The 25085-nt window shown below is 36.9% G+C and overlaps 2 protein-coding genes across 5 annotated transcripts; both read right to left on the bottom strand.

Moving 5' to 3' along the window:
* Positions 1-5080: 5080 nt before the first annotated feature.
* Positions 5081-24867, bottom strand: hoxd3a (homeobox D3a). 4 transcript variants are annotated; one of them, XM_028435566.1, is made up of 5 exons: positions 24772-24855; positions 22004-22149; positions 9406-9465; positions 6984-7565; positions 5081-6707 (listed from the first exon to the last, which is right to left on the bottom strand). In XM_028435566.1, exons 4-5 carry the CDS (start codon positions 7459-7461, stop codon positions 5953-5955), a joined length of 1233 nt encoding a protein of 410 aa, XP_028291367.1. In that variant the 5' UTR covers positions 7462-7565; positions 9406-9465; positions 22004-22149; positions 24772-24855; the 3' UTR covers positions 5081-5952. The 4 variants fall into 4 exon arrangements, with proteins under 4 accessions (XP_028291367.1, XP_028291368.1, XP_028291369.1 ...); XM_028435567.1 differs by lacking the exon at positions 22004-22149 and having other exon boundaries at positions 24772-24867; XM_028435568.1 differs by lacking the exons at positions 22004-22149; positions 24772-24855 and adding an exon at positions 13416-14005.
* On the bottom strand, positions 7526-18413 carry hoxd4a (homeobox D4a). Its single transcript, XM_028435571.1, has 4 exons — positions 17681-18413; positions 17011-17305; positions 9406-9465; positions 7526-7565 (listed from the first exon to the last, which is right to left on the bottom strand). Exons 1-3 carry the CDS (start codon positions 18156-18158, stop codon positions 9456-9458), a joined length of 783 nt encoding a protein of 260 aa, XP_028291372.1. The 5' UTR covers positions 18159-18413; the 3' UTR covers positions 7526-7565; positions 9406-9455.
* Positions 24868-25085: the final 218 nt, after the last annotated feature.

The following is a 25085-nucleotide window of genomic DNA, read 5'->3' as shown; positions in this document are numbered from 1 at the left end:
TAACGCTTGGGCCGAGCCCTCTAAATCATACCAAGAGGAGAGGGTCATTTATTATACTTACAATTATATCAATATCACTAACACATAAGAGCTGCGATAAATCCATGCACATCAGTTTCTGTGAGAATGGGCAGGATGCATGCAGGGAGGTTCCTCAGCTACTGAGATTCACAGCAGGCCAACAGTCTGTGTTTAAAATGAATCAAACATGATGAAAATCTCAATGTGTTACTGCAAAGTTTAAAGCATGTGGTTGTATTTTTATTAGGTTTCATGTTTTTCTCAAATCCATGCAGCAAAGGAAAGTTACAGAAGTCATTTTTGGAATTTAGCCGGTTAGACTAACTCATTTTAGATCAGGGGCCACAGATTTTATGCGGGGAAATGAGTAAATTTCGCACTAGTTTGCACTTCTACACATACGTAAAATACAAAATATCTAAGAAATCAACAATATTCTAGCAATTAGTGACAGATATCAGTTCCAACAAAATCTTCACTTTAAATTTCCCAGATTTTGTGACGAAGTTCTATTTAATTAAAGGAAATATGTAATAATTTGAGGAAAATGTAAGTCTTCTGTAAGAATTTGGAGTTTTTTCAGCAGTTTTACACAAAAAATGACTGCAATCATGCAATATGAGCACCAGGAGTGTTTAGTTTCATTTATACAATGATTCATGTTTTCTGTTGTTTTTACATCCTCCTGCGGGCCAAATCGGATGCTCCAATGGGCCGGATTTGGCCCCTAAGCCGTGAGTTTGACACGTGGTCTATCAGATCAATCGAATTAATTTAATTTTTCTGGGATTTGTGACCAAATATATCCTCATATAAATGATAAGGGTGATGCAGTTGAAGCAACAAAACAGACCTACTGTATATATGAGAAAATAATCCTAAATGACTGTGCCTATTTTTCTATAGGGTTGACTTTATTGTTGCCAAACTGGAGCTAAACGCCCTCCCCCTTGGAATAAGCCCATCTGCTCCCACTGCCCAGTCACCTCTCAGAGTGGTAAATACTTAGTGACAGCTGAGGCCGCAAAAAGAAGAACCTGTGACATCAGTGTCCTCTGACATTCACATCCTTTGTCACTGTTTACAGATGGCCAGGGTGTGAGGATGGAGATCACTTTTCCTTCCTCCTGCTGTCTGACACCACAGAATACCAACCACCAACACAAACAACGTCCTGCTGTAGGAAGCATGTTGAAAATCAGTTTATTGGATCATAAAATATACACTCAGACGTGACCAAAACATGTAAATCTAAGTTGTCATTTTATGCTTAAAGGACATCAAAATAGATACAACTTTTCTACCTTTACTGTCTGTAAAAATGTGTAACAAAATGAATAAAAAAGAAAAACACACAATTTTGATGTAAATTGGTTCATTTATTACTGAAATCACATTATGGGCTTGTTGCAGACTATATCAAACAGTGCAAGGAAAATTAATTTAGCAGCATGAAACATGACATAATAGCGCATTGAAAATACATACTGGCATTAATTCATCACTAATGGCATTGAAAACATTCACAAAGACCTACCACGTGTGAATAAATACAGTTAATATATATTGATTTTTGGCTAAATACACTGTACAAACTAGAAATACGTTTTAATACAATATCTCCAGTCCTCTAGTTCTGGTGGAAAACGTTGTGCATTATTAAAAAATGTACTGCATTACAGAAAAAAAGGAAAAAAGGCTGTGATGAAAAGCAAACCTTCAACACCTAATTCACATCCTTTACTGGCTCCTCAAAAACAAACTTAGCACACACACACTATATATATATATATATATATATATATATATATATATATATATATATATATATATATATATATATATATATATATATTAAATAAAATAGTAATAACAGAATTAAAATAAATTAAATAAGAGAACTTAACAGATATTTATGAGAAACTCATTCCAGTTTGAAATGCAGTCTTCATCCTCCTCTTTGTACTCCATAAAGGTCGGTGCGAAAAAGAAAAGAAAAAGTGGCAAACAGGTGTGATTAAATATGTTTTTATCTTCTATACTTCGTTCAAAGACAAGAAAAGCTGCAATAAATAAATAAAAACAAACCTTAAGTGTTGAGGAGTCAGTGCAGCCCAGCTTTAAAGGAAGTCAACTTTTTTCCGAGGTGACTTGGACGCCCCTGCTTACGTCATTATAATAAAACACTAGAAGAAGAAAAATCCGCTAACAACACAAAAAAAAAAAAAAACAGATGAAGAAGAAGAAGCCGGTAAACGTCTTCTCCCTGAAGTAAAAGCTGATGGAAAAAGACTCCAAACAAGCACAGCACAGCCTTTAAATTAACTCCACCAATCAAAAGGCGGAAATACATTGTCCTAAATCAAGATAAGTTTTAGCTGTGTGTACTTTTTAGTTCTCATTAATAGCGTGTCCGGTGTATTACACCCCTCACTACTTCTCCAAACGTCAATCTCCACCTCCACTGAGGGGGCGTGGCCTACTTGGTTTCCATCCAATCAGGAGCGAGGACCGGGCTGCACTGCCTGCTTTCTATTTCACTGACTTTATGCATTTTTATGCAATAAGACATCAATTATTTAAGTGTCCTTCTGGGAACTTTGACCAGTTTGCAACACCCTCTAAATCTTCAGGTGTGTAGTAAGCTCATGCACTATTATAGCTTTTGTTTACTGGTTTTGTTGAAGGTGGCAAATATTGTGCATGTTCATGGATGAGTTTTCATACCACAAAGCTTTTAAATTGTTGAATTTTATCCAAATATTTTTGCTGTTTTGCCTGTTTTGTACCATTAAAATGTGAAATGTGTATTTCTCAGTTTTTAATGAACGTTCAATGTTTTTTATTGTCATTTTCATGTTACCATAGGAAGGACATTTGTTTCTCAGAAGCAGCAGCATACAAGAAAAAAAAATAATTATGCATCTAAGTGTGCTGAATTAAACTTATGTAATAATAATTTCACTATGATATATTTTTATTATGAATTATGTTCCATTATGTGTCCTGTAAGACACAACATAGGCTAATGAAAAACTTTGTAAAACATTAAAAATGGTGAACAATCTGCTTGTTTGGACATTTTTTGTAATTGCTAATGTTAATTACATTGTTTTAATAAACCGCTGGATGATTGTTGATGTGAAAGAAGGAAAGATAGGGTGAAAAGAGAAGCCAAAAAGGGAATGATGTATTAAGTGCATGATTAGATCAATTCTGCTAAGTGCAATATCAAATGTGTATAAACATATTAGATTTAAAGTATACCACGTGAATAGGAATTATGTTATCATTATTAATGGATTGGCCATTTTAAACATTTTTCTTTTTTTTTCTTTTTTTTTTTTTTTTGCTTAAGTACTTGACAGGCAATAATATTTATTATTATTGAATATTCATAATGGTGGATGCATGTACACATATATTGCAGTAAATATGGGATTGACACTAGCAGCGTAGTGAATTATGAAAGGTTCAGTGTGGGTGTATGCACTGCCTGCATTGTGCCGCCATAGGCATGCTCTGTGTAGAAAATGTAGCACTTAAATCAATTTTATGGCTTTTTAAGCGTATTTTAATTCTATATTTTGGACTGTTATACTTTGCTTTTCTAATGTAATTCTCTTGGTCTGTTTTCTTTAGCAGCCATAGTTGTAAATATCTCAATAACCATCCTATAACACTGTTATTCCCAATAAATTTACTATTTAGGTTTATTGCCTCTCCTAAATATGAGATTAAATGAGAGGGAGATGGCAGGAATCCTCCCATCGTTAAAATGATTTGTAGCCTTTTCTATTGACTTTCAGCCCAGAATGAAATTTATTCTGAAAAATAAAATCTTGCTCATTTTCCCCAATGTTTACACTATTTCTGAGATCGTTTTTGATTGTTATATACCCTGCATGCTCAGTCTTGGGATCCTGATGATGTCTACAGAGCTTCATTCCCCTTCATGCTTTCTGAAATCAGAAGATAGATCATGGTATTGCGAGCATGGTTGGGTTTTTTTTTTTTTCCCCCCCCTCTCTGGCTCTTCTCTCTCCCCCACCATTAAGGATCAGCTTGCTCGGTTAGAAATGTGTTACTTGGATCTGGAATGCAAATGCTTTGTTCACTAGAAGGAGGGATCAGCGAGGAGTCTGAAAGCGACGAGTTTTTGATTAATGAGCTTTGAAATGGCTCTCCAGGAGCAATAAAGGATGAACACCCCCCCCACACACACATACACACACACACACATACACACACACATTGAATCCCAACCAACATCAGAGCAGCAGTGTTTTCCTCTCCAGGTTTTATTGTCAATGTTAATTGTGTCTGTCTTTACCAACAGACTAAAGGATAATATTTTATATGAGGCCTCTTCATGGGGCATCTCATTGTGCACCAATCAATTAAACAGCTTGCGATTAGGCTCAGGTCTACACATAGGAAAATTGAGCTTATTTTCCTGTCCGAGCACACTGGAAGGTAATCATGTGGCCGAAGCTGAAAAATGGTAAGTGACATGTGGAAGATGCAATGAGCCCACAGACTCACTTCCCTCATACCAATAAAACATCAATAATCTCCAGAGCCTTTCATTCCGCTGAAATGCACTTTGCATTGGAAGCATAGAGCCGTCTGATGAGTTTTAGATATCCCGGTGCCTAATTATTGATTGTCTCTCCCTTCCTTGGGCTGTACAGTGGGAAATGTGAGTCAATAAGCCCTCCTCTGCACTGTTACCTGACAGTTTCCACTGGCAGCAGCTGAATGATCAGTTAAAAATAATGAGCTGTATATCCTTAAAAAAAAAAAAAAAAAATCTATTTTATCCAAAACAAACCAAGAAAATACCATAAAAACACAAGTTTAAGCACTTTATTTACAAAATGTTAAACACAAAATATAACATTTCAGTATCATTAAGGTTTCATAAATTTATGGGTATCCAACTGAAAGATATAACAATGGAAGATAAATCAAAAAATAGCAATGGGATACACAAAAGTGTGTGTGTGTGTGTGTGTGTGTGTGTGTGTGTGTGTGTGTGTGTGTGTGTGTGTGTGTGTGTGTGTGTGTGTGTGTGTGTGTGTGTGTGTGTGTGTGTGTGTGTGTGTGTGTGTGTGTGTGTGTGTGTGTGTGTGTGTGTGTGTGTGTGTGTGTGTGTGTGTGTGTGACATCTGATACTTCGATAGTCTACGTTTTGCTTAAGGTTTGTCACAAGATTAACCATGGACATATAGTGGGTGCTTATACGCTATAAAATGCCCCATTTTTCCCTTTTAGATTTACAATTAGAAATGCTCTTATTCCAACAATACACTGGGAGTCATAGCATTTTACAAACCCTGTTTTACCAACATTTTCCAAGTGCACTGATCTGTCCACACAACAATCTTATAAATACTCGCGTATAAACGATAAATAATGTGCAATACAAATTAAATTATAAATAGTGCTATTGGCTAGTACAAAAGATAATGTAAAAAAATAATAATAAATGATTATTAAATAAATAGGACGAAAAATTCCCTAAAATCCTCCACTCTAATAATGAGGTTCTACTTTTGATCTACGAGACTTACCTTCAAGTAACCGCATGGACTATTCAGACAAAAATAATAATAATTATTGCGTATTGCACTGGAAATTGAAATAATAATTAAAAAAAATAAAATAAAATACAATAAAAATGAAAACTACTAACAACCAGGCTAGTGTGCCTCTGCGCATCCCCGTATTCAAAAGGAATGGACAAAGCCGCATCATTTAGAAAATAATTACACAATAGCATTAATAGTAATATCAATAATACTGTAATAATACACACGACTCGCTTGGAGTGTAGTTATTAGACTAGTGAGGTAATAAAAAAAAAAAAGAGCGCGACATAATTTTGGCACACACGCACGCACGCACGCACACATTGGGAATCACATGTTACAAATGCGTCAGTTTCGGCGCTTCCTGAATCCTTCCCTGAGACGCTTGGTGAGAGGTGAGGTCTGTGTAGGTGGGATGGGGATCACAGGGTCCATGGTGGTGGTTTCCTGGGATCTGAGCGGCACAGCTGTAGTCCACACTGGTGGATGAGGGGTGGGGGAGGTGGCCGAGGTTGAACATGGGCCCAGAGGCTGGCATGGAATCAACAAAATTCCCACCCACGTAAACGGGACTGCCTTGCAAATTGGCACTGGCAAAGCTGCCGTTGTTCTGCATGCCGTGGTGTTCGTACTCCGAGCCCGGGTACCTCTTCTGCTGCGGGATGCAGCCACCCAAGGGTGCTGTGTATGCAGCCAAGCCGTACATGTTTTGCTGGGGTTTGGCGAAGGATGGGGGCGAGGGCGCGTCATAGCTGAGGCCGTTCACGTTTTGGAGCTGCCCAGAATATCCAATGTGATTTGGGCCACTCAGCGGTGGGCTTCTGTCCGGGGAGTGTCCCAGGGGGGAGTGCGCCAGTCCTTTGGACTTCTGGTCCTTTTTGTACTTCATCCTCCTGTTCTGGAACCAGATCTTGATTTGGCGCTCGGTGAGGTTCAACAGATTGGCCATCTCCACCCTCCGAGGGCGACACAGGTAGCGGTTAAAGTGAAACTCCTTCTCCAGCTCCACCAGCTGCGCGCTGGTGTACGCAGTTCTGACCCGTTTGGAGGCTGGTCCTGATGGGCTCTTCTCATCACTCACCTCACTGCCACCTGTCAAACAAGTGCAGCATCATGATCCACAGTCTAGGAACAAGGAAGCATGCACACAAAAGGCCCAAACGCACGCAACCCCCATAACCACCTCTATAACTATAATACCTGTAGCACTGGATATATTTATCATTATTATTATTATTGTTTCCTGGTTTGTTTTTGGTTCTTTTTCTGTTAAATGTTTTTAAACTGTACTTGGCGAATAAAAACGTTCTGATTGTGATTCTGACATCCACACGCACGCACATCACGCGCCATCTTTACAGTGCCTACCTGCAGGGGCACAGTTGGTGCTCTTCTGCTTTGAGTTGTGACGGGTCTCCTTCATCCAGGGGAAGATCTGCTTGGTAAGGGCCGGGTTCCCAGCACCAGAGGCACTGCTGGAGGGGGATTTCTTCTTGTGGGAGGCCGAGCTGTTAGAGCTGGGGGAGGATACGGACAGTGGTGGTACAGCCTGCTGCTCTGTGATCCCACCCGCCTGGCTGCTGCTGCTGCTGCTGCTGCTGCTACTGCTGCTGTTGGTGCTTTGCGCGCTGCTTTGACGCATACAGTCCCCGTTCAGGTCATTGTCTTTGAGGGCCGGTGGCCGGACTGCAGAGGTCTGAATGGGACACACGGAGCCCTGGTAGTCCGCCTCGATGCTTGCAGTGGGGTAGGACTGGTGTGCAGGGCCGTAGCTATAAGCGTCCGGTTTGGGGTATGAGTAGCCTCCAAAAAGTCCAGAGTTATCGTAGTAGGTCGCTTTCTGCATTTTAGTGGATTTAGTCAACAAGCTCTAGTGCAGCCTTATCCAATGGCATGGGTGTTGTTTTATTCACGTGATTGGTGATCCCCACCGTTGGTCCAGTCTGTGATCTATAAACACAATATACATACTTTTATTTTTTTCTACTCAAAACTCTGTTCATATTCACCAAAAACAAACAAACACACACACACACACACATATGCAGCATTGGCTGAGTTGGGTTTATTCAATCAGACCACATGTGTCAAACTCAAGGCCCGGGGGCCAAATTCGGCCCTGGAGAGCATCAAATTCGGCCCGACAGAGAATTATTGTGTAAATTAACAAATTCACCAATTTAATAAAACTCTACAATATTCACGTATATGATAGTAGTCATTTATTTAATTGCAAATTGTGGAAAGAACTCTCAATTTTTTTCACAAATATGGCAGTATCCACAAATTCCCTCTAAATTACAGAAATTGTGAATTTATGAGGTGAAAATTTTCACAATAATTCATGTTTTCTCTGGGATTGATATTAAAAAACTATTGCACAATTGATGTTAAAAAATAGTTTTTTCTCCCCAACCTAAAATCTGCGGCCCACTTCAAACTGGTTCATATTTGGTCCCTAAACATAAAATGAGTTTGACACCCCCCAAAATCAGACCCTACCAACTGTCCCTGAAGCATCAAACAATGCTTTAACCTCTATGGTTGGACTCCGTTCTGCTAGAAAACTGTTAAAGTTTAACTTGGACTAAAAAAGACCCTCCTGGAGGCTTTAGTGTCCCTCACAAAAAGCTGATTCAGCATTTGGAGCACAAATACACACAATACCCTTTTCACTATAATCACATGGTCTGAGAAAAAAAAAAAAAAAAAAAAAAAAAAGGGCAGGTTGTGCATTTGTTCAAGCCGCGCGTACGCATTTGGTTTGGTTTTTACGCACATCCTAAAAAGATAAACACCACGTATAGTGTTGTTTAAAAAAAAAAAAAAAAAAAAAAAAATGAGGAAATAGGAGGAATAAAAAAGAAATATGGGTGGCTGTGAGAGGTGGAGAAAGGGAGGCATGAATTTTGGTGGGTGGTAAATCAATTTGACGTTTCATCCACACTTTGAGAAATGTATCTATATATAGAATAAAAAACAATTTCGTCAAATTTGAAAATTGTTTAAAAAGAAAAAAATTCTCAAATAATTAGAAAACATTTATTTGAACAAATTGAAATATTTAAACAGAAACCTGCAGATTTCATTGAGTGTGTCTTTACTGTATACGTTGGTGGCTTCAGGAGGTGCAAGTCTGCGCCGTGCATAACAATTGCACCTGTCAGTGTGGACCGCAGCAAAATTTATGACCACAAATGTTATGGTTGTAAACGGCCTGAGAGAGGAATGAAAAGCAAAACACTGGCCACGACTTGGAGCCCTCAGAAGTGTAAAACTACGCGTAGGTGGAAGACAAGGGAAAGAATTTCATAGTCGGCGGCTTCTCCCGGGCAGAGGCTCAGTTTATAAACGATGCCTGCAAGCGTGCAGCCAAACACACAGAGGACACACACTGAGAGGTTCTCCTTTATAGGAAACACGGGATATAGAGCTTTGGAGATGGTGCATCTTGTTATAAAGGATTCCTTGGATTAAACGGTGATTTTTTATTTATTTTTTTTATTTTTTTTATTTATGTATTTATTTTCTTAATCCTACAATTTACATTTTATTGGTTGTTTTAGTCTTTTATTTATTTTTCTTATTAATTTGCCTAACAATGTTGCAGACAAATGTTGAATGCTAAAGCTATTGTCGGTCTGTGTAATTTATTGCGAGTAAAGGATAAAGTTGAGGCCATTCTTCATGTCACTTTTTTTTCCTTTGCCTCCATGTGAAACAATATGAGCGTGCACGAGCATTTGCTAGTGTCCACTATTAAAATAAAATAAAAAAAACAGATACTTACCGAAATTTTTGCAGCTTGTATTTACACCCTTCAAGCATTCACCAAGACCTTCATTTTGACCTGCAGAAGACACAGAGAGAAATTATTATTTACTTTATTTTATTTCATTTTGTTTCATCCAAGCCCATCTTAATGGTGACCTAGAACACGGAAAACTATTTAATTTGGAGGGGCATTTTATTTATTTGATACATTGATGTGTTGACCATGTTATTGTCATCTTTAGACGATGCAAACAAATGTTTTTTTTTAAAATCCAAAAAAATGTTTTCTTTATAGATGTTTTTTCTGTTTTGTTTCGTTTGATTGTTTGTTTGTATCAAATATACGATTTGTGAAAAACAAAGTTAAGAAAACACTACAACATGAATACTTATTTCCCAAGTTTTTACACATTTTCGTTTATTCAAACATATATTTTTAATTTTATTTTTTCAAGAAAAATATTTGGTTCTTCATATTTCACTGAATGTAAATAATAGAAAATAAATTAATATAAATAAATGGAATAAAATCTTAATAGGACGAACAATAATGATGACTTTCTTAAGTCACACCTCTCGGACAGAAAAAGTCCTACATGTGCACTTTTATACAAAGGACCAGGGCAAATATTTAGCAGTCATAAGCTTTTTAGGTGACCTTAGGGTCATTCAGCCTTAAGCCGAAGTTTAATGAACAACGAGGAGTTTGGTTGGAAGTAGAACCAAGTCTGAACTAAAGTCAAAGCAGCTTCTGCTCGGTAACGAGTAGCTCCACTGGGACCAAAGCACAAACCCTGCGTTTGGAAATGTTATATCTACTTCAGGAAATCCGCTTTTTTTATCTTTTCTTGTCCAAACATATGTCTGATAGCTTTGATATACCCATGATATATGTGGATGTAAAATATCTTCAAGTGGATTTAGTGTTTTTTTGTGAAATCTGGTCAATATTCTTCGCCTGGAGTGGCTTTAAGCACACAGAGCTGAACTAGTAACAGACATGATCCCCCTTTCACACGGCTGTGTTTTTCGCCTACGCGCTGTTACGGTAAGTTTGCTCCACACAATGGCTCAGACTTCAAGTGGAGGGTTTTTATTATGTGACTCGGTCGTTGCTTAAAGCTGCGCCACGGTTTGTTTTAATGCAAGGCTACACGTTGGAAAAAATATATTTATTAAGTTAAAAAATAGGTCATCAATAAAGATTATTGACCTTTATTTGTGTGAAAAGGCACAATATAGTATATAAGTGCATAAAACTTATACCTATACCGCTTTTTATGCATCAAAATAGTTTATTTTATTTTTATTTTATTTAAAAAATAATAATATTAATTGTAATAAATACAATTACTTAAATTTTCCAGTGATTATTATAATTAAACAGAAACTAAACCTAAAATCAACATTAAGCAGAAGTTGAGCACAAAAAAAAGAAATTTGTCGAAATTGTAATCTCTTACAGTGTGAGGCCTGCTATTTGTTCAACTATAATAAACATTAAAGAAAGAAAAATGACTTGAAAAACGAAAAAACTAAAATCAGGTTAAACGCAAAAATGTTTCCATATATATAGAAATGTTTTAATTCAAATATGATCTAAATAATCTTTCAAAAAAAAAAAAACATCCTATTTGAATTTGTGTATAATATAACATTGCAGCTTAACAAAGCCTTATACAGTTGAAACCACATAAATCACAACGATCGCCGGTGTGACGATAAGACAACAAATTAATGTGATTTACGATCAAGGAGTCAAAAAAAGAAAAGTTTCTCCCCTGCTTCTTCATCAGAGCTGCTTTTTGGTCCAAATCAACCAAAAGGGAGCCTGTCGATTGGGTTTCAACCCTTTGTTTTCCTGTAAAATAGCATATTTGTGTATATCCGAGGTTGCTGTGGGCTCCAAACCCGCGGTGTTGTCGGTAAAAGATCGACATTAACGAGCATCGCCTTCATGGCTGGATTGAAACAGATATATACCCTTGCATTATATTAACCCGTGGTTAAAGGTTGTTTTCAAGCCATGCAATTGCTTACCTGTGAATCAATTCATCATTAAAAAAAATTACCAAAAAAAATTAAAAAAAGAAGAAGATGCACGGTCGTTTTGCACGTTGAGCTCTCCAGAATAAATCCTTCACCCTTTGTCTTGAGACAAATGCTGTCCTAAACCTGATCTTGCTGTTTTTCAGACATTTCCATATACCATTGGAGACAGTATTCCCGAAAGAATGGAAGGACTCGCATTCAGCTACCAATAAAAAGCCAACAAGATCCTTATTCCAGAAAGAAAGAAGGAAAGAAAAAAAAGTCCCTGGCAATCAATCATCAGCCGCTGTATTACACAGAATATCAGAAACGGGGATAAGGCCTGTGCAGATTTGGAGGAAACATTGGGAATTTTGGTGTTTCGGAAGCTTTATGATGACAAATACATGGAGCTGCCTTTAGGATACAGGAATATTTGTTCACGTGATTGTCCTCTTCTCCAGGCACAGCCTTACCTCACCAATCCATTTTGATAAAGGGTGGCGTTTATTTCCTCATCTGCACTGTGTGAATGTGGAAATCTCCCTCTACCTCTTTCTTTTTTATCTCCCCTCCTCAATTGGAACTCTGTAGTTGATGTGTGCAGGTTTTTTTTTTTTTTTTTTTTTTTTTTTTTTTGGAAGGGCAACTGATAATGGATATTTACACCTTCTCATATAGTCTCCTTGCATTGCTGCCAAAGCATCGATGCACAATATGAAATAAATAATGTTGTACTTGGCTATTTTAATAGATTTTATTTATTTTTTTTATTTTATTCAAGCTTTCACAATAAAAACATTCAAAAATAGCCCATGACGCAAACATGCACCACAGCTATAAATGTAAATATGGCTCATCATGTGATGCCATAGCCTATATATATAATTTCTCAAGCTTGTGCTGCATGTATACTACTTATAGCACCAAAATTAAATAAGCACTGGAGGGGAAAAAAATATGTATAAAATTAAATGTGTGCAGACAATGAAAATTCATTGTATTTAAATAAAACATTTTGTCATCTTGTTTTGCCATTTACACGCGGCTGAAACCCATACTACTGTGTATTTCTATTTATTTTTATTTTTTTCCAAAGCAATCTTCACAGGATTTATAAAAGCGTTCAAGCCCGATGACTGGTGAGTGAATGCATAAAAAAGGGATTTAAAAAAGGGAATTTTGTAGCCGCAGAGAGAGGTTTTTCGTTCCAAAGAAGAAGAAGAAGAAACGATGCAAAAGGCTGAAGTAGCGTCGCAGCATATGTTCACAGGGTAATAAAAGTGAAAGATTTACAGTTTTCGCCCGACCCCCCCAACAGCCTCGCACCCTTTCAGGAATTACTAGGGAATGATTTACAAGGAGGCTCAACTGTCAGCCGACCCCAAACTTCCATGACTTCTAAGAAATCAAAATCAGATCATCCACCATGTCAGGAAGCAATGGAAATAAACCTCACTTTCTCCCAAACAAACCGAATGCATCAATTCTCCAAACTCTCACCAGAAAAGATTAATCCACACATTTATTAACCAGTAAAAATACACAGTTCAGATTTCAAAAGCAATAAAATAAAACAAAAAAAACTAATGATTTACCATGCAAACGTGTAGAAATCTAAAATAAACACCTAAATATAGGAAACGAATGAGCCCCGTTAAAGGGGACAGGCTGCATGGATGTATAGTTTATGTGTCCGAAATCAGCGTCTCCCAGAGCGAGCATCCATAAATACGCGTCACTGACATTTAGTTTTTACCATTACTCCTATCAATCCATTTCAGGATGCAATGCATGCCGCAGAAAAAGCCTCAAAGCCTGCACGAGCAGAAATATTAAAAAAGGGGGAAAAGGACATGCGTAAAGCGGCTATAGCCACAGTCAAAACAGCGCTGTTTGCGCACACATCAAAGTGCAGCAATTTATCAAATATCACGTCATCTATAGCAGCAGCAGCAAAAGGTGGAGAGAAAGAAAGCTGAAATATTTACCTACCCAAACATCCATCGGTTCTGCTGTGATGCTAAAGTGCAGGTACTACAGTTGAGCTCGGAAACGGATATTATTTTCTTGGGGGATCTCTTCAGTTTTCAAGTCTGATAGAGTCCTTGCGATTAATGACGACGCCGTGTTTCTAGGGGGACGTGCTGCATTAATTATTTAGACAATCACGTGGTCGGGGAATGGAGAGCAGAATGGTATAGTCTCTGGATTATATCTCTGAATGCAGACAGCGCACTTTAATACATCTTAAGGGGGGTTTGTCTGGCTCGGAGAGGCTTCCGCGAAAAAACAGCTGGAAATCAAATATGGCCGGATGGAGAGCGACGACGTTGTATTCCTGCACTGGGTGCAGTGTCATTGAATGTGGCACTGCCTTTGGCTCCCATTTATTGCTGTTCAGACATGTAGGTCAGTGTGGCTACAAGCCTGTGTATATATACAGTAGCTGATAAGTGATGCCCACTAAACTCATGCGCTTTTACAGAATGGGATGCCACCAATATGTGAAATATCAAAACATGAATAAGAATAAACACAAATAAAAAAAAAAAATCAAATCCTATATGGGGTTACATTTAATATTTAATATATGGGATTGCATGAGCCCCCCCTCCCTTCCCCCTCCATCTCTTATACTCCACAACCCCCATTCATTCCACTTTTTACCATTTTTGTGCAGATCTTTTTTTGTCAGTGGCAAATGACATTCATTATTTCTTTTTACCATAATATGAAATCTGTCTGACATTGTACATCCCATTTAATCTACAGTATAAGCCACACATCTGCTCATTAGATAAAAAGAAGGGGGAAAAAGAGGCAACATTTCTTATCGTGTTTTCATTCACTTTGTTTATATCAAAGTTGATACTGTAGTGTGAGGTGGGCGTGATCATTGCAACAATGGGTCATCTTCAATAAAATCAATATCATCTGCTATGAAGATTCTTTTTGGATGGTGGTGGTGTCTTTGTGTGTGGGTGTGTGGTGGTGTTGGTGGTGGTGGTGGTGGGGGGGGGGGGGGGGGGGGGGGGGGCTGGGGTACAAAAGCTATTGTAATGTATAAAATGGTAACATGGTTTATTTTAGGCATTAATTTGATTCACTGCAATAAAGGATGTAATCTAACATTAAAATACTATGTTGAATATTATAATATTGGAATAAATCCCTCTGTTGAATTATCTTGAATTAAATTAACATTAAATGTGTGGGTAAAATACACATCTGATGCTTTTTCGATGTGAATGGTTACAAATTTCATCACAGCGTTAATGGCATTGGTCACAAAGGGATAACAGCATGTTTAGGTGCAGTTTTATTTTTATTTTTTTGGTTTTGTTTTTTGCTTCTTCACAAAGCGGCAGTGACTGAAGTTATGCCGTACCTCCCCAAAAATGATTTTTTGTTTTTTGTTCCTACTTTTTAACATTTTTAAACCCTTTTTGTCATTTTTAAACCATTATTCTCAGTAATGTAAGCAAATGGGAAAGTCTGCACTACATTTCGGACCAACAGGGTTTATTTGCCCAAGCAGTGCACATTTGGTCCATTTGAGAATGTTTTTTTTTTTTTTTTTTTTTTTTAAAGGGGGGCTGAAAGTCCAAATGGCACAGCATGCTTCTAAACATTTAAAACACACACACACACACACACACTGGGTTTTCTACTTATATATAGTAATATATCCAGAATTTAACAAACATAAGCAACAACATAACGCAAATAAAATTGTTGGAGTTTTTTTTTTTTAAGGAGCAGAAAACTGAAGAAAAAAAAAATCCCCCCCGTATTAGAAATATAAGGTAAAGAAACGAACGCAAATGTAGAGTGTTAGACAAATAATTCCATGTATATTCAGTAAAAATCTTTATTTTTGCCCAATATACTCACATCTCAATGCACAGTACAAGGTAAAAAGCATGTACAAAAATAAAACCAGGAGACTTGCATATATTGACATGAGGAGGCAGATGCGCTTCAGGAGTTTGATCACTTCTTATTTAAATACTGTTAAAGCAGGTTTCATATTATAGGGAAGTTTGAGGTGAAGTGAGAGCTTTTTGAAAATCAAATTAAATAAAATTGTAACAGTTCTGAGGGGGGGAAAAAAAGTCAAGCAAAGAGCGCCTGGGAGGGAAAATGCTGCTTGTCCGGCGGGTCAGGGGTGCTGGGGTCAGTCCTCGCGGCTGAAATGTGTCCCTTGGATGAACCTGCCACTGCTGCTTTTGTACGACCTTCGCTTGAAAAATACCTTTTCAAACTCCCCTCATCGCGAAGACTTCACAGAGAAGACCTTCTCATACTGGGAGAGCTTCTGGGTTTTTTGTCCGAGGACAATGACAGTTAAAAAAAAAAAAAAAAAACCAAGAAATGTCTTCTTGAAACGTGATCTGAAAGCCTCGCTCCGTTTGCTTGGTGCCAAATGAAAAACTGAATAGCTTCCCATTGTAACTAAAAAAGAAAAAAACTTCACATAAAGCCATGCTAATAATGCACAAGAGTTCCAACTTATTTCAGAAGAATAAAGATTTTAACGAAATTTCTCATCAAATCATGTGCTATACGAAAATGTACACTTTTTTTTTATTAAACAAATAAATAGTGGCGTAAAAAAAATGCATCAAGGATGAAAGAAATAATAATATTATACTCCTAAATAGTTTGTTCGATTTGATTATTTCCAAGTGAGAAATATCCAACTTCATTTTTGATGCCATGCAGGAGAAATTATCGTTTCATAGGAGAGATTCAAAGAGCATGAGAGTTTACCTCTGAAAATGTACAATGTTTACAAAGATGTCAGAGGAGATTTATAAGGGCACTCCGACTGGAATGTCTTACGTGTGGGAATAATTTTTTATTTTTTTTATTTTTTTTTAGGAAAACAAAATTACAAAGGTTTTTTCTCTTTCTTTCTTTTTTTTTTTTTTTTTTTTTTTTTTTTACAAAATAAGTTAAAACATACAAAGCACAATAAACGCGAGTGTGATGTGTGTGTGAGTGTGATTTGTGTGTGTGTGTGTGTGTGTGTGTGTGTGCGGGGTGAAAAAAATCCGCACTTTGCAAAAAAATAAAGCTGAGGTTACAAGGTTGAGTGTCAAATATGCCAAAAAAAAAATTATTTCCTTCATGTATTTTGCGTTTACTTGATTAACTGTTTAAAAAAAAATAATGAAATAATACTGAAGTGAGTGTAATTCGGAAGATTGGCCTCCTCGTGTTGAGTTGAATTGAAATCTGCGTGAATCCACAACAGAGGATCACAATGCGTGTTTTAAATCCGTTGGTTATTAGTCTTTATAGAAAGTGATGTCCAAAAATAACATTTCTTTTTTTTTCTTCTTTTTTTTTATGTTGGAAAAGGCTCAATTTGCATATCTCACCTATGAATATTGGTAGAATTTTGTAGACGTCACTCTTAGGTCAACACTGTTTGGATCGTTTTGATAAATTAGAAATAAAAAAAAATGAAATCAAAGGCTAAAAACCACATCAGTCCATGCAAAAGTCAGATGCAACCTTAGTCCTTTTACACATATATATATAAATAACTGATGCCATGGACACGTTTCTGTGGTCTTACAACGCTGTGATATCAGTGTGGTTGTCCTTCTGGAGGCTTTGCAGATGACTGGAGGCTGGTGTGGATCTGCCTTTAGTGTTTGGTAGCTTGTGGTCCTTCTTCCATTTCATCCGTCTGTTCTGAAACCAGATTTTGATCTGCCTTTCGGAGAGACAAAGAGTGTGTGCAATCTCGATCCGCCGCCGCCTGGTCAGATACCTGTTAAAATGAAACTCCTTCTCTAGCTCCAGGACCTGCTGCCGGGTGTAAGCTGTTCTGGACCTTTTGGGTTCAGGTCCTGTGTAATCCGGGTTCACTGGAGGGGAGAGAAAACGATGGAGGAGGTCACATAATGTGTGCATGGAAGAGCAAGAGGCAACAACAACACAGGGAAGTGCAGTCAAACTTTAAAAAAAGAGAATTCTCCCGAACAGCGACTCCAGGAAATGAGTGTAGATTAAAAGTGAATTTAAGCAGATTTGCAGCAGATTTAAGACCATTACAGGCGGTCAATATCTGTTTTCAGGAGCTTCCAGGCGCTTAGGTAGTGGCCTATTTCCTGAGCAATAAAAATTTATGACTTGTGTAATTGGTGAGGCCTCCCAAAGACTCCTATAAATATTCCACTGACTGATTTCTAAACTACAAGCCTCAGCCGGAGCGTATAAAGAAGAAGAGGGGGAAATCTCACCAGTAGTTACGTGAACTTTCTTCATCCAGGGGTAAACTACTGCAGGCTGCTTGGTTTGAATCCCATTCTGGGTCTTTGTGTTTTGCTGCTGTCCACAAGTCCGAGGTCCGGTGATTTGGACCGGGGGCCCCTGCTCGCCCTGCGCGCTGAAGTGGCCCGGTTGGGTGGATCTGTCGTGGGCATGACCCCGTGCAGGCTGCACCGTGGTGTCCTGCACAGTGGTACAACTGAAGGGCTGCTCCGTGTAGTTTGACCGTGGGTAGATCCCTGGATGTTGTTGAAAGTCTGTGTTGTCCTGCGATGGGCTGAAGTAGTCCGAGCTCTGCTCTGGAATATAATTATTTTGCGAATATTCCTCGCAAGGAGGAAATTTTGGATCCACATATTTAGAGTTCACCATATACGAACTCATGGCCATTAATTTCTGAAGGTAGAAAATACTAATTTTTCTCGAGTTGTCTTTTTTTCCTCCCTCCATAAAGCCCTCCTACTTGGTGTCAACTGAATAAAGTTAGCGAACCATGTGACCGGATTGGCCAATAGAGGTGATGCTGGTCCAAACACGAGTAAACACACAACTAAATGCGCTCTAACCTCACAACAAAACCAACACAAATCATAGTCTGGAGATTAAACACAACAGTTGTTGTCTTAAAACACACGTGGACATTTGGAAACACAAAGCAACTGTTAAAAAAAAAAAATGGGGGTTTACTTTGTATCGTTTAGAAACATGATAAACAAAAAAATAAAAATAAAAACTATATAAATTGCATGTACTATTACTAGTTATAATCTGAAACCACTGAATGTATCAGTGTATTTAAAAAGATTATTCATTGTGGTTTACTTTGTTTTGTTTAGAAACATGGTAAACAAACAAAACTGTATTAAAAATGCATGTATTATTAGTTATAATCTGAAACCATTGAAAATATCATTATATAGAACAAGATTACTCAATGGGTTTTTCTTTGTTTTGTTTAGAAACATAATAAACAAACAAAAAAAAAAAACTAAATGCATGTATTGTTAGTTATAATCTGAAACCATTCACTCTATCAATATATTCAAAAAAAAAAAAAAACAAAGGTTACTCATTGTGGTTTACTTTGTTTTGTTTAGACTCATAATAAAAAAAAACTTTAAAAAAATTATAAAAATCATATATTATTATTTTTAATCTGTAACCATTGAATATATCAGTATGTATGTAAAAGCATACTCAATGGGGTTAACGTTGTTTTGTTTCTAAATATGATAAACAATCAAAAAATGATGTGAAAATATTATCAGTTTTAATCTGAAACCATATATCAGTATATCAAAAAAAAAAAAAAAAAAAAAGATTACTCATTGTGGCTTACTTTGTTTTGTTTAGAAACATGATAAACAAACAAAATATATATAAAATGCATGTATTAATCTGAAACTATTGAATACATCAGTTTGTGTGCTCTAACTTGGAGGCATGGTGTGCAACAGAGATACAAACAAAAGCTTGAAAAAGCCCTTTGGCATAAAGGCAGCGAATAATGACTGAGGACAATTGATGGACACTGTCTTTGTCAAGGAGGGGTCATCCAAAAGTTACACGAATCTCATCCCTTCATCTGTTCTCTTCTTTTCTTTGACACAACTGCCTCAGGAGCCCATTGGCCAGTGGCTGCAGCCTCTGGGAATCAATAATGTATATATGGAACACACATGACCCATGAGGGGATCAGCTACAGCTAAATCCATGCTTTGATTCTATAAATGCATCACACACACCTTCTTGATTTCATCTTCATTATTTTATTTGTATTTTTAAAAGCCATAAACTGCACTGGCACATGTTGGGAATCACATGTTTGGAGTCGAAGTTTGTTCATCGACCATATACTCCCCTAGAATCAAATCTGTGACTGAGACTTGATCACACAAATTCGGTTCTACAGGGTATATATAGACGACGGGAAGGTGATTCCATTCCAAAACTCATCACCACAACTGTTTTTTTTTTTTTTTTTAGTGGCAGCTTTCAGACAAAAACACATTAAAAACTGAGACATCAACACATCAATAGAAAAAGAGGCAAAGCTGCATTAGAACACAGACAGACAGACAACTCATGTCTGAAACCTAAGAGATAGCTGATACAGACTGCACATATTGATTAACTGAATTTAATTTACAAAGTTTTCTAATAGTTGCAACACTGCAGATTTGATGACGTCAGTGGCGGTTCGTTATATCAGCACGTGCTTCTTGTCAGAAACAAAAAAAAACTGATTGTCAGCATCAAAACAACATGGTTAAATCTGATTTAAATGTGATTGTATGCTGCCTGGCAACAATTTAGGAAACTAAAATGAAAACAAAAATAAAGGATGCACTAGTTCCCGTCCACATTTATAATGTTGTTTAATACTTGAATTGTCATCCTCTGTAAAAAAAAAAAAAAAAAAAAAGACAGCAGACTCAGAGCTCTTTCAGTCTCAGCTTGTCAAAAAAAACAACAACATTTTAAACCTTTTTTTCAGCCATTCTGTCAATAAAAGACACAAAAATATCAGCTATAACAGAGCTCTATAAATTTCATTATTTCTTTTTCAGCCCAAGTTCACAAAATCACATAGAATTACTACAATTGTATCCCCATTATTAATATTGTACATTTTTTATTTGTATTTACGATTAGTCCAAAGAAAAAAATCATTAAGACATCAATAAATTGTAGCAGGACTGAGGCCTGCTAATGTCACCCTTCCTATCACCATTTACCAAAAGATGACGCTGGAGGCCACTGAGGTCAGACCAAACCATTTACAAACTTATCCCCAAAGTTTAATTATTTTCGTTTCTGCTGACAGCTCAAAGGGTGCAAAAGTTTACCAATTCCCATTAGCCATCCACCACGGCGACCACTGCACACTTAGAAATCTTTGTCAAATCGAATAAAAAAGAGAGAAATGAACGGTTACTTAAGAAAAATGAAAAGTAGAGCAGCTGCAGCATGAAACGGATTCAGGATAAAAAAAAAATTTCAATAAAATGGTTTCTCGTTTGTAGCCTATGTCATCATTTTTATTTATTTGACGTTTATTTAGTTATTATAGAGGTTATTAGATGTGCATGTTGGAATATTTTAATAAAAACACACACCAGTCAGTCTTTTTCTATTAATATTAAAAAATATCGACCTATTATTATTATTATTATTATTATTATTATTATTATTATTATTATTATTATTATTATTATTATTATTATTATTATTCATTTGTTTCTAAAATGTTAAATGTGAAAAAAAAGGACTTCAGGCTCTAAGTGAAAAAAACACTGCTGTTTTTCTTTTTTATTAAACGAAAAATGTAAATATTAAAGCTGATCTCAATTTGTCTAAATTAAAACAAGATTATTCGTTTTTGCTGCAAGCAAAAATGTATTTTTAGCTGTGTTTAAAATGAACCTTTCTCTATGGATCCGTTATTAGACGGCCTGACCTGCCTTTCACCTTCCCCTGCTCGTACTTCAGACGGGTCAAAGCCGAGATTCACAAACAAAAGAAAAATAAAGTCAGCGTTTCCTGACAGCTTGTGTTAAACTAAAGGCTTTGCGGTCAGAGGAGAAGCTTCTTTGGTTACAATTTCGAGCTTTTATTGTCTAAAATTCAGGGAAATGTGCCTTTTTTTCCCCACATTATTAAAAGCGAAACAAAAAAATCAGGGGGTTGCTTTTTGTCAATTCTGAAAATCATTCCCAGGATTTGACAACAGCTAAAAAAAAGAAGAAAAAAAAAAGAAAAGAAAATCCATTGTACATAACGTATTGCTGCTATTAGATAGACTTTATATTCATGGATGTCTATATTAATAATTCAAAGGCCTGCAGATATAGCTATAGGCCGCGAGTAGTAAAAGCATTTGTAATGTGTTCAAATGATGTGTCCAATAAACACTATGTGGGCAACAGAATGAAAGTAAATTGGCACAAATATAAAAAAAAACACTGTGACCAAAACTCTACAATTAATCTCACACAACAGGTTGGATTCAGAAAACACACAAGTAAACACTGACATAGCCACAAATATATAACTTATAAAGCATAAATGACATATTTTAAACGTTGAAAAATTGTAAACAAGCCAAGTTTTTTTTATATATATATAAGAAGAAAGAACAGAGATTTCTGACAGCTATAGCAGCACACACACAGGCACACACACACACACTGATGCTGAAGCTCTGAGAGGCAGGGAACCACGCAGCCTGAAAGCATATTACGCATGTGACATCACACGCCCGGGCACGGGCACGATGATAAAACGCAGCTTACCGCACAGACCGCAACACATGGCGCACCGGGACACGAACTTATCCACATCCACATCCACACAGGAACAGGAGGAGGAGGACAAGTCAGTCCGAGAGTGCAGCTCCATGTCAAATGAAGCGCTATTCCTGCCCCTCTGGACGCCCTTACTAAAACACAATGAGAATTATATTTTGGCTTGTCAAGTCCCAGGCCATAAAACAAACTTTAATGGCATCACGTGTTTCCTCACAGCCATTCACATCCGCGCGCGGAACCATAAATAATCCTGCAAGTTGCACTTGCTCAATAATGCAGATTACGAGGTAAAGGTTCACTGAAGGAGAATGGTAGAAATAGAAACTGGGAATATATATAGTTTACTGCGAATATGTGAGAAGGCTGGAGGGGGTTTATGTGTTTTATATAACCTTCATTTTAGACTTTATTCCTATTATCAAGGGTTGTTTTTTTTTTGTTTGTTTGTTTGTTGTTTTTTTTTTTCCATGGCCTATTTATACCTTGAATGTTTTTAGGAATTTTATAACTCTTTACACTGAAAATCCTCTAACTGACCTCTAAAGTGCACCACATGCTTCACTTTATTTGTCCTCAAATACATTTCTCACCCCAGTCAACCTGCCACATTAAGACTAATGTCATTTACCCAGCTGGACCAATCACAGAGAGCCCCTGCCCCGTGGCTCCTCCCTCTCCCCCCTTTTGACCCATCTTGATTGGAGATAAATATGTTTGAGGTTTGGTTAAGGCTACCATGTTCAAACAGGTACAGTATATGATGGATGGGTGGTTGTCAAATCAGAAGCTTGTCGTTTCTTTATACATACATGTTCTCATAAAACGACATTACCTTGCGGATATGGTTTGAAGTGACACCTCATTTTTATTGTTTGCTATAGCTTCACATCATGCATGCTGCTGCACATCCAGGCTTACCTGCAACCCTGTGTTGAATCGTTGAATATTCATTTATATATTGTGTAATAATGACAACATTTATCATTAAGTCACAGGGACAAATCAAACAAATAAAATAAAATAAACGAATTTATCTTCACAATTTCAATATTATATGAGCACATTTAAATGGCTGCATATTTACACAATGACCCCCCCCCCCCCCCCCCCCCCCACAATCTTTGATCAACGTTGACAACAGAAGATAAACTCAACAAAATGACCAAGGGAAGTCTTTAAAATCTTGTTTTTGAAAAAAAAAAAAAAAAAAACTGAAAATATCACGTGATTTCCAACTTAGCCAATAACAATGCTCCCCAACCTGTCAACAAAAAGCCAGAGATATGGAGCAGTGAGGCGGAGAGTGGGACAACAGCGCCTCCTGTTGGCACAGTAACCACAGCCTTATAATGAATAAGACAAAAACTTCCGTTAACCCATAGTTTTATAAGCACTGTGTGAGGATGTGATCACTGCATTTTTGGTATTTCATCGATTAATGATGTGGTTTGTAGATTATATAACTGGGTATAGAATGAAAGTATGTAATGTAATGATTAAAATACTGCAGTAAATGTGACTATTTTTTTATTTTGCTTTTTCCTAACTTTCTTAAAAGGTGTTTAAGATCATAACCAAATGTTAAAAGCGTTTTCTTGAATGTATTATTTAAATATATATCTAAATATGCAAATAGATAATCAATTAATTTGATTTGCTAAATAGGAATCTGATACAGTCAGATAAGGAGATAGGGCAAATGCAGCAGTACCATTTAAATGTTTAATATTTTTTTCAAAATCTGAGTTGGAAAAAAAAAACTTTGATCCACAAATGCAAAATAATTTGAGTAACAACGTTGAAATGTGTGAGAATTCGTTTGAATAAATGTGAAAACTGTTATTTTAGGATAGGCCCATGTGGTCAAATGCTCTATTTTTTATTTTTCTAAAAGCAGAACATTGTTTAAACTGTGTGCATTTCATTCCAACAACACAAAGATAGCATGTCTAATTTCCAGTGGCTTCTATGTGCGCCTTCTCTTCCACTCAGGCTCCATTTTGCCGCATTGCAGTAAAGGCTGTAAATACTTTCGCAGCTGCCTGTCAGCCAACTGTGAAATACTGTCTTTGTTCAGTTGGTCCCAACTGAACGCAGCTGAAAACAGCTATGAAAATTTAGCTTTTTTTCTGCCATCCCCATAATAAGTGTAATAATGTGTATTTATTCTGCGGATATTGCTTGATTTGTTTTTTTGTTATTTTTTAATTTTTAATTTTTTTTTAAAATCAAAGTAATGGGTCAGCATCGTTGTTTGAATCGAAATGTGTCTAAAAATGTTCAAAAATCTTGTTTACCAGTTTTTGGTTTTTTTTAGTACTAATCCCCACTGACAAAATGAGACATAATGACACAATATAGAGGAAATGTTTGCGTAAAAGGCCATTGTACGCGGACATCCTCCTCATGTTTTCTGCATCAGTCACTTCCAATAGATTTGTACAGAATAAGATCAAAAGTGTGAGGATTTAGAACATTTAGTCACACTATTAAATCACTTTATACATATATATATATATATTTTTAAAATTCTAAATATATCATTTAAGCAAACACGTTTAAAAAAATCTTGTCTTTCATCCACAATTATCAAAAGTAATTTGTATCCTCACACTCAGCAACACGTGAATTCATGCGTGCCATCAGCCCGCCACTCATTTACATGACTAATGAAACAGGAAGCTGTCAGACTTCACATGCAAACACACAAGAGCACGTTTAACGCTGCTGCTGCACCACCAGAGGAATCTTACCTAAAGCAGGGAGGTAATCCATGTTGCTTTTCTGCTCTGCTTTACCTGTGCGGGACATGATGGAGGCTCTGCAGCTCTGTCCTCTTCTGTGTGAGGATCACTGCTGTACAAGTAGTAGTGCTCAAGTTGCAGCTTCACATCCAAGAGGGTGGACTGCACAGTGCCGAAAAATATGAGCTCATCACACGTTTATAAAAACGAATGGATGGTGATTTTTTTTTTTTTTTTTTTTTTTTTTTTTAAAGGAAAGCCAACCGTGGCTTATCGGTTTAACGCCATAGACTGAGAGTGCAGTGCAGGGGGGGGAGAAAAAT

The sequence above is a fragment of the Gouania willdenowi genome, chromosome 21 (assembly GCF_900634775.1).
Source record: "Gouania willdenowi chromosome 21, fGouWil2.1, whole genome shotgun sequence".
Classification (NCBI taxonomy): Eukaryota; Metazoa; Chordata; class Actinopteri; order Blenniiformes; family Gobiesocidae; genus Gouania; species Gouania willdenowi.
Note: the sequence above shows the minus strand (reverse complement) of the source record. Positions and strands in the feature narration are given on the sequence as shown.